Source organism: Hemicordylus capensis, chromosome 1 (genome assembly GCF_027244095.1).
Source record: "Hemicordylus capensis ecotype Gifberg chromosome 1, rHemCap1.1.pri, whole genome shotgun sequence".
Classification (NCBI taxonomy): domain Eukaryota; kingdom Metazoa; phylum Chordata; class Lepidosauria; order Squamata; family Cordylidae; genus Hemicordylus; species Hemicordylus capensis.
Window position 1 is genome coordinate 124,075,715 of NC_069657.1, and position 17,955 is coordinate 124,093,669.

General features: G+C 42.3%; 1 protein-coding gene and 1 long non-coding RNA gene across 3 annotated transcripts in view; one reads left to right on the forward strand and one right to left on the reverse strand.

Annotated features, from left to right (window-relative positions):
- NUCB2 (nucleobindin 2) overlaps positions 1–3,748 on the forward strand; it is a 47,305-nt gene extending 43,557 nt beyond the window's left edge. For both annotated transcript variants that reach the window (XM_053282829.1, XM_053282830.1), the window contains one exon: positions 1,227–3,748. In XM_053282829.1, coding sequence (XP_053138804.1) covers positions 1,227–1,351 — 125 coding nt within the window. In that variant the 3' untranslated portion in view covers positions 1,352–3,748. The remainder of the gene's footprint in view (positions 1–1,226) is intronic.
- Positions 1–15,667, reverse strand: part of LOC128339252 (uncharacterized) — a 58,080-nt gene extending 42,413 nt beyond the window's left edge. The window contains exons 1-2 of the long non-coding RNA XR_008312926.1: positions 15,551–15,667; positions 13,771–13,909 (exon numbers count right to left, since the gene is read on the reverse strand). This is a non-coding gene — a long non-coding RNA (uncharacterized LOC128339252). The remainder of the gene's footprint in view (positions 1–13,770; positions 13,910–15,550) is intronic.
- Positions 15,668–17,955: the final 2,288 nt, after the last annotated feature.

Genomic DNA, 17,955 nt, shown 5'->3' on the forward strand with positions numbered 1-17,955 from the left:
AATGACACACTTACCTGGCTCCAAATCCTGCACTGATCTAGGCTTTTAGCTGAGGTGCCTGACATGTGTTTTCAGCTGAATTTAACAGCTTTTAAAAAATAAAACCAGTCCCATTTTATTTTTTTAGTTGAAATATTGCTGCAGACAGGGGAGTAGGGTAATGGCTTTTTGATTGCCATTAAGAGTCAGCCAGTCAGCACCATGTATGGTCAACTGGGAGGTGGTGGTTATTATTGACTGACTTCCAGACTATTAAAGCATGGATGCTACATGTGAAATGCTGTTGTGGCTTCTGAGTTCCTGATTAACACAGCACCATTGCTCACATGAGGGTGGGGGGTGGAATTTCGACAACCTTCTCTTCCTTCAGAAGAGCTCTGTTTCAGGTAAAAATGTGTCAGGCAGTCCTCAGGGTCATATTTTTGGGTGGCACAGAGTGCTTCTGGGGTTAGGGGAGGTCACTGAAACACACTCTCTCTCGCACGCAATACTTAATCAGTCCGGATGTCAGCCATAGTTACAAAGGCTAGCCAGTCGAGCTTTCTGCACAGCCAACTTCTGTCACAAGCAGGAAAAGTCAGCTGTCAGTGGACTTTCCCAGTCACATGTGGAAGGAGCGTTCCACGTGTGCAGCTGTTTTCAAGTGTGGAGCAGCCCCCTCAACTGAAGTGGATAGGAGAGCTCTGTTTATGCCATCAAATCTTATGTGTACATCACAGAACTAGGCAATGACATATAGTTTGACACAAATAGAATTCAGAACTAGGAAGAGGAAATTTAATTCCTGGAGAATCGGTGCAATACGTTATATTTATAGTGAACAGAACTGAAGTATTCCATTCTGCAATACATATATCAAACTGTGTTTGTTTATCTTTCAATGCATTTTTATATTAAAAAAAAAGAATGTAAAAGGAAACTTCAGATATTTGGATTACTAGACAACTGTTTGTCAAGAATGAGAGCCAGCGCAGTGTAGTGGTTAGAGGACCGGGGAGACACAAGTTCAAATCCCCATTCAGCCATGAAACTAGCTGGGCGACTCTGGGCCAGTCACATCTCTCTCAGCCTAACCTACTTCACAGGGTTGTTGTGAGGAGAAACTCAAGTATGTAGTACACCGCTCTGGGCGGAGGAAGAGCGGGATTTAAATGTAGATGTAGTAGTAGTAGTAGTAGTAGTAGTAGTAATAATTAACATTTGGTTTTTATGCTTTCTGTTAACAGCTGGGTCACAAGCAGTTGGAAATGCTCAAAACCATCCTGCAGGAGACACTCAGTCTTTACCACCAGGAAACATACCAATAAAAGAAGCAGCTGTTCAATCGGATCATGTCCAGACTCACCCTTAACCAGTTGTGCCTCAGCTTTATACCATCTTTTGTGTGGAGGAATCGGGGGAAAGGAATGGGCAGATACTAAAACAAATTGAGAAATCAGATTCAACAGGTTCACTTTCACCTCCGCCATTTCAAATCTGGGATTTTTTTAAAGTCTAAAAATCCTAATTCAACATGAAGATTTTCAAAGACACAAATGATATGATAGGGATTAATGAAGTGGTCAGTCTTAACATTTAGAAATATCTGCAAAGATATTCTAGTTTTTTTCAGTAGACTTAAAAAGGCAACAGGACACCATGTAGCTATCTCTCATGAAACCTTTTGCTTGGATTAGTGCGATTTGGCTCCCTTGGCTGTCATTTGTGCCTTAGAAAATCTGCCCCCTTTCAGTGTTTAAATTTAAATGTATCTTTATCAGTTGGCAGATAACAAAGAGCTAAGAGTGAAATCTTTGTTAGCAACAAATGTTTGTTAGCATTTTTATAAATGTTTGTTGTGCTCATGGTCCCAATTGCCAGTGGATATTAAATGGAAGTTTGTTCCATGGAGATATTTTGGACATGTTTATACAAGAGACCCAGAATCCTGGGCAAATGAAAAGATTTTCCTAAACGTGCCAGCGATGAAAAGATTTTCCTAAAATGTGCCAGCAATGGAGATCAGAAACTTTAGGGCTGTGTGGACTGAGTGAGTGAGTTCTTTGTTGAGTTCTGACAATCCTTTTGATCTTTGACACCAAATGAAAAGAAGCTTCCTGTGATTTGATTTAAAGAAATTCTGCACATTTTTCAAAAGTATTGCAACAGAGACTTATGGGAAATAATGAATATTTCTCCTGTTTACAGATATCTAAAAATGCCAATGTAAAAAGCCTTCAGTAGAAACACTGTGCTTCAAGTTTAGTGATTTAGCTATCTTTATTGTTGCTAACTGAATGCAGTGTGTCAACTGGGTACCTTCCTTGCATATCCGCTCCCAAGAAGATACTGTTCTTCTTTCTTTCATAATATGCCAGTTGCATTCAGTCTTCTGTGAGCTATGAAAGTGAGCTCTGTAGATGATGGAACGTATTTTCAGAATTGGCAAAGTCCCTTAATTGACTTTTTCAAGGCAAAACAGCCTACCACCTGCTGTGAAAGATTGCCTTAAACATCAACAACCATGTTTGAAAGAGCAGTTCTCTGAAGCTGCATTCTGAGTTTAAGCTAAAGTAGTCATTCATTTTACAACAAAATTTGATATAATTACATGGATATTCCTGAAAAAGTCATGTAGTTTAGAAGTTGATTTTTCATGGAAGCGCCAAGCTAGCTTTTCCAAGAACTGTTCAAGCTTTTACACATAAATGGCTTTCCTTCCCTATGAGCTTGGCTAAAGCAACATGGTTATAATAGTTCATACCATTTTAACTCAAAGAAAAGCACCCTGTTTCTTTCAGCTGAAGACCTTTTAGTAACTGAAGTCCTGTTTTTTCTTCACTCTGGGTACATTTTTTTCTCTCTTCCTGTGTTTTTCGTGTTTAGATTTTGATTCTGAGACTGTTGAAGTAAATGGGAAAGCTCCACAGGTCTTTGCTGACAGGGTAAAGATTGGTGGCAAAGTATTAAAATAAGACCGAGTGGCCACATTTGGAGAATGTGGAGAAGAGATGGCTCCACAAAATACCACTAAGTCTAGAAAGCTTTTTTGTTAGCGAAGAATTATAATTATTCTTTTCTAGGAAATTGGACATTTATCCGTAATTACTTATACAGTGCTTCAAGAAAGTAAGTGCTATAAGAGAAAATGAAAGACAGGCCCTTTCTGTACAAAAGTTTAGGAAGGGGATTGTGACACAAAATCTGCTTGCTAATGCAATTTCTGGCCTGCAGGTGGAGTAGATACTCTTCGTATAGACAAGTTTTCAAGTGACCGTTGTCCTCCCTTGAGTAACTTTTTTCCAGAGTGTATATTACAAATTATTGGTAGAATATTTTTCCTACTTGCCCATTTAGAACCTATTTATGTGATCATCAAGCATGTGGTAGCTGTATGAAAAACTTGTGTAGGTAGGGACCTTGACCATGATGTGGAGCCAATGTCGTCATGTGCAGAATTCTCTTTTAGTATTCAATGACAAATGCTGTCATTTGAGCAACTGCCAACACATGTGAAAAGCTGAATCCTGTCTGTGATATGAGGTGCTCACAACTGGCTTCCCATAGGCAGGGAGGCAACATGTGTAGCTTTTCATGGAACCAGAGAGACCTGGGAATTGGCCCTGTGTTTCCCTTTTCAGTTTCATTGTCCTAACTGGATTTTGTCCCTTTTGCTCTCTTCCTTGGTATGTCTGACTCTTGATTTGTAAATCATTCAGCCACTTTGTCCTTTTACAATCCTGAAATGAATATGTTGATGCAGTTCTGATCCACATGCTTTATTGTCTCTCTGTAGTTCTAAGGTCCTGTTCCACAACTCATGGTGGTTTATTGTATGAAAGCCATGGGCAAATGCAACCATGCTTAATGCTTTCCTGCTTAAATTGTATCAGGTAATGCCCAAAAGGCAACACAGGATTACTGTACTGAACAATTACTTAGTTCTTATAATTCATATGGCAACCTCTACCAAATCAAAAGGATCTTCCAAAGGAATATTCACTTCTCTCTAAAGGTTATTCAAGAGAAAGTATGATCCATTTGAATATATTCATACAGCAGTTTACATACAGATTGTGATATAAAACAAATGATGAAAGGTTGTATCTACACTTGTTTGTGGCGTCATAAGCCCTAACCAACATGATGCTCTTTAATTTTATGTGCAATTGGTCCCTTTGTTTTAGATGATAAAATCAGATAACTTATAAAAATTTGGATTGTGTGTCACAGAGTCCCCAAGGTTGATTGAAGACTTCAATTAATAGCTTCAAAAGCATTTCAGCATACAAGACTTCTGGAGTTTCACTTATTACCTTAGTGAGCCAATCCACATATGGACTGATATAGGTACATCTTCATTGTTCTGTATGACACAAGTATCATTCAAACTGTCCAAACAATTAAAAGTGTTGATAAGTGGTTGCAATATCCATATTGAATTGAAATGACATTGGGGACAGCTAGTACATCTGATGAAATCAGTTGCTGACTGAGGTTCTATGGTAGATTTGGATTAAGTGAACACTGAATTACTATTTCTTTGTTGTAAATTGAGACATGTCTACCTTGATATTATTTCTTTATCATCATTGAAAGGGCATTAGACACATTAATGGAGGATTGGTTTATCGCTGATTATAAGCCATGATAGCAAGACTGAAATGCTATCATGGCAGAGGCTAGCCATTGAAATGCTAGCCATTGGCAGAGGCTCTGAATACCAGGACAGTCAGTGCAAGAAGCCTGTTGATTTAACACCTTGCTTCTGGACTTCTTAGAAGCATCTGGCTGGCTGCTGTTTCAGATGTTGGACTGGATGAGCACTTTGACTCTAACAGGGATCTGATCAACCCTTAAATACCTCTGAGCTCACATGCTGCCATATTACCTTATTGTGTAACTTTGGATTTCTCTGTCTATGTGCCATCTTCAGTGAACCTCATCATGCCACCATCTCAGTACAAGAAAATATATACTAACTTTTTCTCTGTATCTCATTTATTAATGATCGCATTCTGAACATAATGTCAAAAATGTGACAAGTTTTACACTACTTGGTACCTCAAATTAAAGCAGAACATGCCATCCCATAAGATCCTGTTATAGCTAAAGTAAGTTGCATTTGGAACCAATGGCAAGAGCTGGCCATTACTTTTGATCACATGAAACTACAGCTAATTTTAGCTGGACCTGGGCTTGCTTTTGTTCTAAGAAAGTTCTACAAATTATTTCACAGTGTTCAATTAATAATGTTTATATAATTAGTGATTTATTTCTGTTTCATTGTTGCTGCTTTATAAATGAAATTTGCTCTTTTAATTTTTTTTTTATAAAGCTTACCCCCAAAAGTACTTGTCATCCTTGCTAATGGTTACAGAGGTGCTGTGTATATATAGTGATCCAAAATCCCACAGTTTGGGTGGTGGGGAGGGCAATTTTCACTGATCTCTCCTTCCCTCGGAAGTATTCTTTAACACCTATATAAATAAGGCCTGGAAGGCCCTCTAGGACATATTTATGGGTGTTAAGAGTACTTCAGGGAAAAGGAGAGAGAGGTGAAAATGGCCCTTCGGCCTCCACAGCAAGATTACTAAATGCTGATGATGATTTTGCATGCACCACCTCCACATTGTTTGTGAGGATGTTGGGCAGTATTATCATGTGATTCTCCCCTTTGGCAGTCATTTGTTTAGGAACCTTTCGGGTCTTGATAGGAAACATTTCCACTGATGGTAATAACATAACTCTTCTGAATATCCTGCAAAGTTTCCAGGTGAGGAGTCTTAGCTCAATGATATAGACCACATCCACATGCTTTATTTACTGAAGTTCCCAGGTTCACTCCATGGCATCTCCAGTTAAAGGCCACTGGAAGTGGGACTGGCTAGATAGACCAACTTAGTATGAGGTAGCTTCATGGAAGGCAACATTTCCAGTGATTGGCACTTCTTTCCTCAATGTATTTACTTTGAAATCATGCACATTGGTTTTTAACGGAATGTTTCCCCCCACAAGTGCATTTTGGGAGGTGGCCTACATATCATGAAAGCTATTGGTATTACTGTGCTTGCTTTAGCTTAAGACATGCAGATCATGTTCCTTCTCCCAACACACCCTACTGTTGAAGCTTTTTTTAGTACCAAGAAATCTTTGGTTGCGAGGTATGACAACGTTGTGTAAATCCATATTTATTCTGGTGCAGTAATTCCAAGAAAAATGTTCTGCCCGTACTTTGTATAAATTAGCTTTTAATTGGATTAAATTTAATTCAAAATAAGTTGCTTTGGGTATTCCATGGCCAGCTCTTCCTTCCAGTGATCATTGTGCTTGATAGAAATGAAAGTATATTATTAAATTAATAGCTGGAAAAATATAGATCATAAGCAAATATTAGGGATGTGCAAAAAATTTCGGGCACAGATAGATCTGTGCCCGAAATGAGCAATTTCGGGTGATTCGGGGCTGGACCGAATCACCCTCGATGTCCCCTGATATTTTTCGGGGCCGAGCCGAATCACCCGAATTTCGGGACCTAAAAATTTGGGTGATTCGGCTCATGACCGATTTTGGGGGATTTTTTTGAAGTTTTAGTGACTTTGGGGCAGTTCGGGGGCATAGCATGGGATCTGGGCAAAAAGAGTGGGGTGGGGTGGTAGTGCCTAATGGGTGCAGGCTACCACCCCAATTTCAGGGGGATTGGGCAAAGGGCTGATTTTTGGGGAATTTTTGAAGTTTTGGTGTCTTTGGGGCAGATTGGGGGCAGAAAGTGGATCTGCCCCAAAAGAGTGGGGTGGGCTGGTAGATAGTGTCTAATGGGTGGAGGCTACCACCCGTTCCCAATTTCAGAGTGATTGGGCAGAAGGCTGGATTTTGGTGAATTTCTGAGGTTTTTCTTCATAAGGTGCAGTGTGCTAGATTGATATTCATAGTAAATGAGAGTGTGAAAAAGCGAAAGGGGGGTCATGAGAGTTCTTTAATTGAAAAAAATCTCATTTGCTATCATTGAATGAGAATTCACACCTCAGAAGTTTTTCTGAAGGGATGTTATTCCCTTATTTTCTGAGGTGTGAATTCACACAATCCCAGAAATGCACAATCCCAGAAAATTAGAATATTACATGAAACCAATAAAACAAGGATTGTCAATAGAACAATATCGGACCTCTGAAAAGTATAAGCATGCATATGTATTCAGTACTTGGTTTGGGCCCCTTTTGCAGCAATTACTGCCTCAATGCGGCGTGGCATGGATGCTATCAGCCTGTGGCACTGCTGAGGTGTTATGGAAGACCAGGATGCTTCAATAGCGGCCTTCAGCTCTTCTGCATTGTTTGGTCTCATGTCTCTCATCCTTCTCTTGGCAATGCCCCATAGATTCTCTATGGGGTTCAGGTCAGGCGAGTTTGCTGGCCAATCAAGCACAGTAATCCCATGGTCACTGAACCAGGTTTTGGTACTTTGGGCAGTGTGGGCAGGTGCCAAGTCCTGCTGGAAAATGAAGTCAGCATCCCCATACAGCTCGTCTGCGGAAGGAAGCATGAAGTGCTCCAAAATCTCCTGATAGACGGCTGTGTTGACCCTGGACTTAATGAAGCACAGTGGACCAACACCAGCAGATGACATGGCTCCCCAAATCAACACAGACTGTGGAAACTTCACACTGGACTTCAAGCATCTTTCATTGTGTGCCTCTCCATTCTTCCTCCAGACTCTGGGTCCTTGGTTTCCAAATGAGATGCAAAAGTTGCTCTCATCAGAAAAGAGGACTTTGGACCACTGAGCAACAGACCAGTTCTTTTTTTCTTGAGCCCAGGTAAGACGCTTCTGGCGTTGTTTGTTGTTCAGGAGCGGCTTGACAAGAGGAATACGACATTTGAAGCCCATGTCCAGGATCCGTCTGTGTGTGGTGGCTCTTGATGCACTAACTCCAGCCTCAGTCCACTCCTTTGTGAAAGTCCCCAACACTTTTGAATGGCCTTTTCCTAACAATCCTCTCCAGGCTGCGGTCATCCCTGCTGCTTGTGCACCTTTTTCTTCCACACTTTTCCCTGCCACATAACTTTCTATTAATGTGCTTTGATACAGCACTTTGGGAACATCCAACTTCTTTTGCAATTACCTTTTGAGGCTTTCCCTCCTTATGGAGGGTGTCAGTGATGGTTTTCTGCACAACTGTCAAGTCAGCAGTCTTTCCCATGATTGTGATTCCTAATGAACCAGACTGAGAGACCATTTAAAGGCTCAGGAACCCTTTGCAGGTGTTATGGATTGATTAGCTGATTGGAGTGGGACACCTGGAGCCTAGACTGTTGAACCTTTTCACAATATTCTAATTTTCTGGGATTGTGGATTTGGGGTTCTCATGAGCTGTACGCCATGATCATCACAATTATAACAAATTAAGGCTTGACTTATCTCGCTTTGCATGTAATGCGTCTATCTCATATATCATTTTCACCTTTTAATTTGCATTACTGAAATTAATGAACTTTTGCACGATATTCTAATTTTTCGAGTTTCACCTGTAGATAATAGATAACACATGAGCTGACTTTTTGCCAAGAAGATAGAAACACTTTCAGAGACCAGTGTATCTCATGGCTTCTTTCATCTCACCCTTAACATTAATATTAGGTTTCAAATGTTCTATTTATTATTATTTATTTACACAGTCAGACAAGTGTTATTGACTGGTTTGTTTTATCCAGACATCGAGTCCTTCCCAAGGACCTGGGATGTCAGAATTTTGTTATCAATATTGTTCTTGTTGTTATTATAGATATCGTCGCAGAATATAGGCTGTTCCCAGTAATGCTGCTTTTTGTAATTAGCTGGTGGTGATTTCTGCGGCCCCTAAGGTGTTGAGGTGCTCTTCAAGGTCTTCTGGAACTGCACCCAGGGCGCCAATTACCACTGGGATTATTTTGGTCTTTTTCTGCCACAACCTTTCCATTTCAATTTGTAGATCTTTGTATTTTGGGATTTTTTCTATTTCTTTTTCTTCTATTCTGCTATCCCCTGGTATTGCTATGTCGATTACTTTAACAAGTTTTTCTTTCTTCTCGACTACAGTTATATCTGGTGTATTGTGTGGCAGATGTTTGTCTGTTTGTAGTTGGAAGTCCCATAATATTTTTACATCTTCATTTTCTTCAACTTTTTCAATTTTATGGTCACACCAATTTTTGGCTACAGGTAGCTTATATTTTTTGCAGATGTTCCAGTGTATCATCCCTGCTACCTTGTCATGCCTTTGTTTGTAGTCAGTCTGTGCGATCTTTTTACAACTGCTGATTAGGTAGTCCACGGTTTCATCTGCTTCATCTAAGACAGTGTTTAGCAGTGATTCGATTTCTGACTGGGACTTTCCATACAACTTCAGATCATCCATGTACAGCAGATGGCTGATTTTACTGGATGTTTTAGATGTTTGATATCTGAGGCCTGTTTTGTTTAGTATTTGTGAAAGTGGAGTCATGGCGATTACAAACAACAGAGGGGATAGTGAGTCCCCTTGGAAAATATCTCTTCTAATGCTAATCTGTCCAAGTGTCTCGCCATTGATTGTTAACTGTGTACTCCACATGCTCATTGCTTTTTAAAATAAATATCTGAATGTTTTTGCTGACACCAGTAGTTTCTAAACATTTTAGTATCCATGTGTGAGGCAATGAATCGAAGGCTTTCTTGTAGTCAATCCATGCAACACTTAGATTGGTTTTTCTTCTCTTGCAATTTTCTTAAATCATTTTGTCAATCAGCAACTCGTCTTTTGTGCCTCTAGTGTTCGGGCAATTTCCTTTCTGTTCAACTGGAAGCTGTTTGTTAGTTAATAAGTGTTGCATGACTTCATCTGCTATTATTCCAGTTAATAATTTGAAGATGGTTGGCAGGCAGGTTATCGGTCTATAATTACTTGGAACTGCACCTTTTGTTGGGTCTTTCATGATGAGATGAGTTTTCCCAGTTGTTAGCCAATGTTCAATATCACCTCCTTGCAAAATGTGATTGAACTGTTTTGATAGTTGTTTATGAAGGCTTGTTAGGTGTTTAAGCCAAAAGCCATGCAGTTCATCGTCGCCTGGTGCAGTCTAATTTTTAATTTTCTTTGCTCTTTCACTTATTAATTCTGTGTTATTATTAGATCTTGCATTTGTTGGTTACATTTTTTGACCTCTTTCCTCCAGCCTGCTTTTTTATTTTAATCTATTGGATTGTCCCATAATTTTCCCCAGAATTGCACTGTTTCTTCTTTATTTGGTGTTTCTAGGTTTCCTGCAGTTTCTCCTTCTATGCTTTGGTAGAAAGGTCTCTGATTCGACTGGAATTGGAGATTCTGCCTGTGTTGTGTAGTTCTGGCTTCATATCTGCTAATTTTCTTTGACACTGTTGTTATTTGCTGCTTTATTATTTCCAGGACTTCTCTAATTTTCCTTGAATCTAGGTGGTATTTTTGGATCAGATACTGTTTGGTGTTTTCATTCTTCAGCTTCTTGTCTTTCATATCTTTCAATTTACTAGCATCTGATCTAAGCCTGGAGATTTTATTTTCTACTCTAATCTTCCATTTAGGTGATGTACTACTTTCTTTTTTTACAGGTCCACTGATCTTATATCCGAGCTCTTGTGTTGTTATTGTTGCTGCACTGTACATTAGTTGGTTTGTTTCTTGCAAATTATTGGTTGTTATTTCTGCAAGTGCAGCATTTGTATCTTTTAACGCCTGAGCAAGTTGTTTTTTGGCAAGTGTTTTTAGCACTGGAAGTTGAACCCTGGTGGTTGTTTGGTTCATGTGCTCAGTTGTTTTTTTGCTTTCGTTCTTGTTGCTTTTCTGTTAAACGGGTTTTTGGGTTTTGCTTTTCTCTTAAACGGGTTTTTGAGGTGAAGGCAAAGGGGTGGTTGCCTGGTTTTGATTTTGAAACAGTTCAGCAACAGTGGCATCCTCTATTTCCAACACCTCCTCCACCTGCGCCTGAGCAACTGCTTCAGTTGGTGGTAATTCTTCTTCCATATCTTGAGCCTGTGTTGCTCTTTGCAGTTCTTCCACCTCAACTCCTGTGAATACTTTATTTCTTATTATGAATCTTCTCTGGTCTGCTAGCCTTTGTTCTGTTATTTCTGTATCTGGATGCTTCTCTTTCCAAATCTGGTACATTCTTTTTAAATAAGGTATTTTGCCCAGCTGGTGCCCCAGTAACCTGCTGGGATTACCAACTCTTCTAGTTGGACTAGACTTGTAATAGCAGATCATTATTTCCTTGTTGGCATTTTTCGTATATTTTTTTCGGTTAAGTGACGTTTCTTCCAGTAACTTTGGTGTCTTCAGCCCTGGTTGCTCAACTGAAGATCCTGAGTCCTGTTGCCCACTTGCCACCAGATGTCTAGGGACTCCAGCACCTGGCGCGGTCCTTGTTGACCCGGGCGATGACCGATCCGGTATAAATTTATTAAAGTTACGTCTCACCATATTGTTGATGGGAGAGGCACTCTTTGTCTGGCTCCTCTGGTGAGACCTGTCCAGTATGGTTGGACCTCTGGCATAGCTCTCACCTTCCTCAGAGCACGCAAGCCCCACAATCACGCCAAGGTAGTGCCTCACTGGGGGTTGTTGTTGTTGTTGTTGTTATTAATTACATTTATAAACCGCCCCCTCCAGAGGCTATGAACATTGCTTCCTTGATCTTGCGTCTTACTAAATTCCCTTGAACAGCCAATATTGATACTTTTCTTTTAGTCACTTTTCCATTGTGTTATTTCATATGTATTGCCCACAGTTTTTAAGGAAACACTTTTCTGGTAACATAAAAATTGATTTTGTTGTAGCATTTTGCTCTAGTTTCATTAAAATCAGGGTTTATTCTCAGTATTCAAAGTTATATTGAAGAAATTACTTGTATTCTGAGTATTTGCTACTTAATTATGTATGATGGGAATACAAGGATTTCTCAATTGTGGGTTTAATCCACATTTGGACAGTTCATCTGTTCAAGTATTCAGCCTGCGCCTGGACAGAGGGTTTGCAGGGGTGTGACATTGCTATCTGTCCAGAGCTTGCCTCTCCAGATGAATGATAAATGCAGGGAGAGCAGAAAGAGCATGGTGATATAGCTAGTTAGTGTGCTCCTGATCAGGGTGGAGTGCATGAACACTCCATCTTATATCATTCATGCACATAGTGAACGTTGCTGTAACACATCTGTGCATTTTTCTTGTGCCTTCACATATTTTTGGACACACCCGGGGTGGTCTTTCCAGGAGGCAAGGAGAGGTGGTCACCTCAGGCAGCAGGTTACTGGGGCACCAGCTGGGCTGCAAAATACCTCCCACTATTCTCTGCCACCTCCAACCACAGGAAAAGCTGTTTTCTCCTTGCTGCTGCCACCACCACCTACCTTAGCATGGAATGGGAACAGCCTCCTCCCTCATGCACTGCTGGGTTGATTGTGAATTGTATTTCCTTCTCCTTATCAGCCCAGTGGCAAGAGAAGAGGTGTAGGACAGCATGTGCAGCACTTGGCAGCTGTTGCAAGGGAAGAGGCGGCAGAGGTGAGCGTGTGTGCACACAGGCGCATGGAATCGAATGATGGTTTTTGCTGTGGCCACTTGAAAAAATGGGGAGGAAGGTGCATATGAGGAGAAGCAACATATGACACCCTGCGACAGGCATCACCTTGGGATTGTTTTTAATGAAAGGCGTTATATAAATTTAACAATATGGATGGATGGATGTCTTGGACTACCTACTGCGCACACCAGCCTCCACTCATTGACTAATTACAATCATCTTTATCCCACTTTAGAGAGCAGATTTACCAAATAATTAGTGGCATTAGCATGACCTGGGACTTTACTGGCAGGAAAGTGCTTCTACATGTATGCACACTGAATTTTCCCTACTACTGAATAACACAGTTCAGAGATTGTAAAGGTAAAGTGTGCCTTCGAGTCAGTGTTGACTCCTGGTGACCACAGAGCCCCGTGATTGTCTTTGTAGAGATTGTACCACAACCATATTACACATGCTACATTTAGATGTACTTTTAAAAAATGCCACAATGTTGCCTCTTTAACCTGCTGTGTTCTGAATGCTTGGAGCATTCCCATCCCCAGGTGCCAATGGTGCCAATTCAATAGTGTTCATTTTGCAACCCTTAAAAGTTCAAACTGAACACCTAAAGCCAGATGTGGATGTCTTGGCCCTGATTTTCCAGTGGCAGAACTCATTGGACAGTCAGAAGTGAAAGTGAAATCATTTTTGTATTAGAATCACTAAGAACTGGCCTCGTTCCTTCAAATGTAGACCCCAGACTCGATGATTAGCAAGCATGAAGTGGAGAGGAGGTTTGTTGGCACATATTGCTGCTTTGTGACCTCCTGGTGTGTCTCCATGGTGTGCTCTACTCCAGCCAGCACATATAGGGAACAGCACATGGGCAATGGTGGGGCTTTTCCAGGATCCCTTCTGAGTTAGCAGGCAGAGTGCAATGACTGCATGGCATTAATTTAGTACTTTACCATTATAGCCTCTCAATGAATGCTGTGGTCAAGGGAGAGAAAACCAAAGAAACATCTTGGGAAGAAACAAAGTCTTCTTTGTTTTTAAGTAGACGGGAAAGTCATGGGTGGCATAGGCCACTTATTGTTATGTTGCTTGGAGGAGGGGCGATTTCTGCCAAGGGATGAAATACATATTAAAGGCCTTAACAAAATGTAAATGGACAAGGACGGGGTATCTTTTACTTTTAAAAGAGCCTTATGAGCGTGGAGTTAAGCTCACTAGTTCCTTACCTGCCAATTTGTGGGTACACACATACGATCGCTCTCACTTCTACTTTTGGTAATAGTTCCTGGAGCAGGAAACTCAGCAGCAAGGCATTCTGCAATTGATTGCAACGTGGCACTGGTTGCCTTCTCACATAACACCAAACTGGAGGCAAATGAAGCAGAGGTCCGATTTTGTGGTCGTTCAAATGTGTGAAACCATGATTTTGCAACAAGCAATCTGACGTTTGCGAGCTCAAGCTGTAATATGAACCTTCAGTTTGTAGTATTTTTCTGATCGTACCTTAGGTTTGAAGGCGGCATTGTGTTGCCCAACTTCCGTGGCCGCTGTAACCTGTGCTGTGCTGTGCCGGCTCCCAAAACCATACAGATGGCAGTTCTGACAAGCCCAGAAATGAGTCAGCTCTATGCTTGCCGCACTACTTACTGGCCGACTCTCCAATCAGTTGCCCCGCCCAATACGGTCTCAGCACTCCTACTAACATTGCTTGGCAATGGGGGTGCTGTATTGTTGCATCCCAATCTCCAGTGCATGCAATGGGGATGCCACAGTGCTGCATTCCAATCTCCAGTGAATGCAGAGGGAGAAAACCATATTGTGAAAACTCCACTTTCCATTATGTCTTATGCTTCCCGCCTTTCCCAATCTGCACAACAAAAGCTGGGGATGACAAGACAGGCACAGCAGGAGAGCTCTCCACAAATATAGGGCTGCAGAAGTATTTGCACAAGCACATGGAGTCCCGGTTATACAAGGAACCAGATAGCTCAGTTGTTCCACAACAACTGAGAGCTCATGCCAGGGGAGAGAGATTCTGTGTGAAAAGGTGGCCTTTTGAATTATTGAGTGGTACTACTCTATTTTTTTTGTACAAGTTTGTAGGGGAAGTGGGGCTCAATCCCTTCCTCTTGGATGCAAACATGCACTCTGTGGCAGGGGGGTAGCAAGGTTGGAGTGGGCCCAGAGATGAGATTTTGAAACGCCCCCCCCCCCCACTCAAAGTCCAGGGCCTCCGCACACCCCAGGCCCCCAAGGATTTAAGTCTGATATTTCAAAATAAGTATGCTGCCTAGAAATACATTTCACTGAATACACACACACACACACACTTCACAATATATAGTGATAGACATTGAGTACTATATATTTGTGCTACTTTTAATGCCTAGAACACACTAGAAACACTAATTATTAAAATGGGACCCTCGCTGCAGATTAGCAAAGGAGACTCTCAACCATGCAGTGTGAGCCTATGTATGTTTTCTCAGAATTTTGAACAAATTCAGTAAAGTTTGATTGCAGGAGGTTTTTCACAGGAGCCTTTTAAAGCCCTTTAACACACATCTCCTCTGCAATGGAGGTGCTGCATTCACATGTTGGCCAGATTGACCCTAAAGTCCCTCCGAGTTATTGGGGAGCAGTTCACACACAAGAAAAATAAAATAGAATAAAAGCACCACACATGCGTCACAGTTCTCATTCAGACCTTCTGGATTGCAAAACAACTTGAGCATAAGTGCATTTATAAATCAATCAATGAATAAATCAATATAATATTGTTTGTTCCAGAAGTTTTTATAATTTTCTGCCATGAAACAAGCCACTTATAGGACTTTTTAGATAGTTTTTTTTTTTTAAGCCAGCAAATTTTCCAAGCTGTTTTAAATGAAATATTCAGAGACTTCTCAGTCTCTCCCCCCTCCACCCATATCAAAGCCCTATGGCAAGCAGATCCCTATATATGGGCGGGAGGGGGGTGACCACAAAAAGGAGTTCACATTCTACCTGGCAAATGCTGGGCTGGGCAGAGGGTCTGCTGCAGAGAGCTGTGGGGGCCACTCTGCCTGCCTGCCTCCTTCCTTCCTTCCTTGGGGCCTCCCTGCAAGCCTACTCCAGTTCAGGCTTCACGGAGGCCTAATCGGAGGCCTCCCTGGAAGCCCCGCCCACCCGCCGATCAGCTGAGAGGCGGGGGGGGGGGGGGGAAGGAGCTCTTTGCAGGCAGCTTGTCTGCTGCTTAGATTGCCGGCCAGGAGGACAAGCAGGAGAGAGGGCGAACAGGGCAAGTGGCTGAGGGGACTTGGGACGGGGCAGGGGGCAATGGAGAGTCATGTGAGGTGTCTCTGGGGGGCCCCCAAGGCAGTGGGGCCCCCAGGCAACTGCCTCCCCTTGCCTAATAGTAGTTATGCCCCTGCTCTGTGGCATTACTCATGAGAAGAACTGACCATTTGGAGCATTGTTCAATCCAATCACATGAGAGAATCTTCCTAAGTGATAAGGATGGATGGTGCTCCAGAGCGGACCACTCTATCATGAGAATGAGAGGCCATGGAAACACGCATGCGGGCCAGAGGGCTATTGCTGCCCAGCCAGGTTACTAGATCCTCACAAGCTGTGGGGAAGGATACTCCAGCAGTACCTCCAGCAACACAGTCCTGGTGACTGCCAGATAGCAGGAGGCAAAGCACTCCCTCTGGCAGTATGATCGCCCCATAGCACATATGCATGTTTTTATTTGCCCAGCACTGCCACCCGGCTTGGCAGGGAATGAAAAAAACAATGCCTCCCCTCACCGAGGATTCCCTGCAGAAGCCGATCTACGTACGCTGCATTGCCACGGCCAACCTGGGAATTTTGAATTTTTGTTAGGAGACACAATTCTGCCCAACTGGAAGTGCCCAGTCACACAGAGTGGCCTGGACTTCTTGGGAGTCTGTAAGGGTGGAGTGGAGAGTGGAAGGCATGTAGTGTGAGCTCTATTGTTAAACAGAGATACTTGGGGCCCACATTGGTGGGGTCCTCTATGGTTGGATGGGCTATCTCATAATGGCACAGTCTGACAGAAAACCAAAGCTCATGGAGCCTCCAGTCCTCCCCAGTGGACTGGCCCTTTGATGAGAAGGCTAATCCCCGGCCGGCAAACCAGCAATGAGGGCAGGAGTGCATTGGAGCTTCCTGGATGGCTTGCACCGGGTCTACCATCACAAGACCACCCTTTGTCATGATGGACCAAACCCCAGGATCCTTTGCCCATCCCAATATACATATTCCCTCCTTCCTGGAGTAACAGAAAACTAGTGCCCCTCTGCTATCCTTGATACCAATAGTTCTACTTGTGCGAGACTGCATGGCCTTGATGGAGGGGTTTAAATGCCCTTTCCCTCCCGAAGGTAGCCGCCTGATGCCAAAAAGGCATGATCATGCTTGGCATGCCCCCTTGAAAATCATGGACAATGGTTGCAGCCCTGCCGGTGTGCTGATGACCTGCCCAGAGTCTGGCAACATGAGTGCTAGGGAGCTTGCTGGGGTGCAGCTTCAGCGGACTAGGGGGAGGGAGTGGCTTGCTGCCCTGAAACTGGAGGTTGCTGGGCCATGGCTCAGCAATCATCTGTGGGATGATTCCCGGCTTCCAGATTTATCCTTGGGTTTGTCAACCCAGAGTTGCATGCTATGTCTGAAAGCAGCTATTGGATGGCCCCCGGAAGAACAGCTTCTGGTCATTCAAGTTAATAAGACAAATACCCTCTATTTGTTCCCAAGCCAAAGAGCCTTGGAGTTCAATCCTATGCAGGCAGAATCGGGAAAGTAATGAGATCATGCCCTAGCTTGATGTCTTCTTTTTTGACATCACATTTCCTAGCAGAGTAAAATTCATTCACAAAGACAAATATCTAGAAAAACCAAAAACCATCTTTAAAACTTTAAAATTGGAAGTTAACACTACAGACACTGGTGAAATGTTATTGACAGGCCATTTGTCTATGCTAGTGATCTGAATGAGAGGTTGTTTACATCATGTGATCCCCCCCGCTACATCTGTGTAAATAAGAACAGCCCTGCTGGATCAGGCCCAAGGCCTATCTAGTCCAGCGTCCTGTTTCACACAGTGGCCCACCAAATGCCTCTAAGAAGGTAGTCCTACCCTCTGTTTTCTGTCCCTCAACCAGTTACCAATCCACATATGAACCTGTGCCCTTATCCCATGACTGCTAAGTTTATCCCAGAGCCTTTGATAGGGAATTTTGTCAGAAGCTTTTTGGACATCCAGTTATACTATGCCAACCAGAAAATGCCTGTTGACACTCTCAAAGAACTCCAAAAGGTTAGTGAGGCAATAAGTTGCAGAAGCCACTCTGGTTTTCCTTCAGCAAGGCCTGTTCTTCTATATGTTTAACAATTTTGTTCTTAATGCT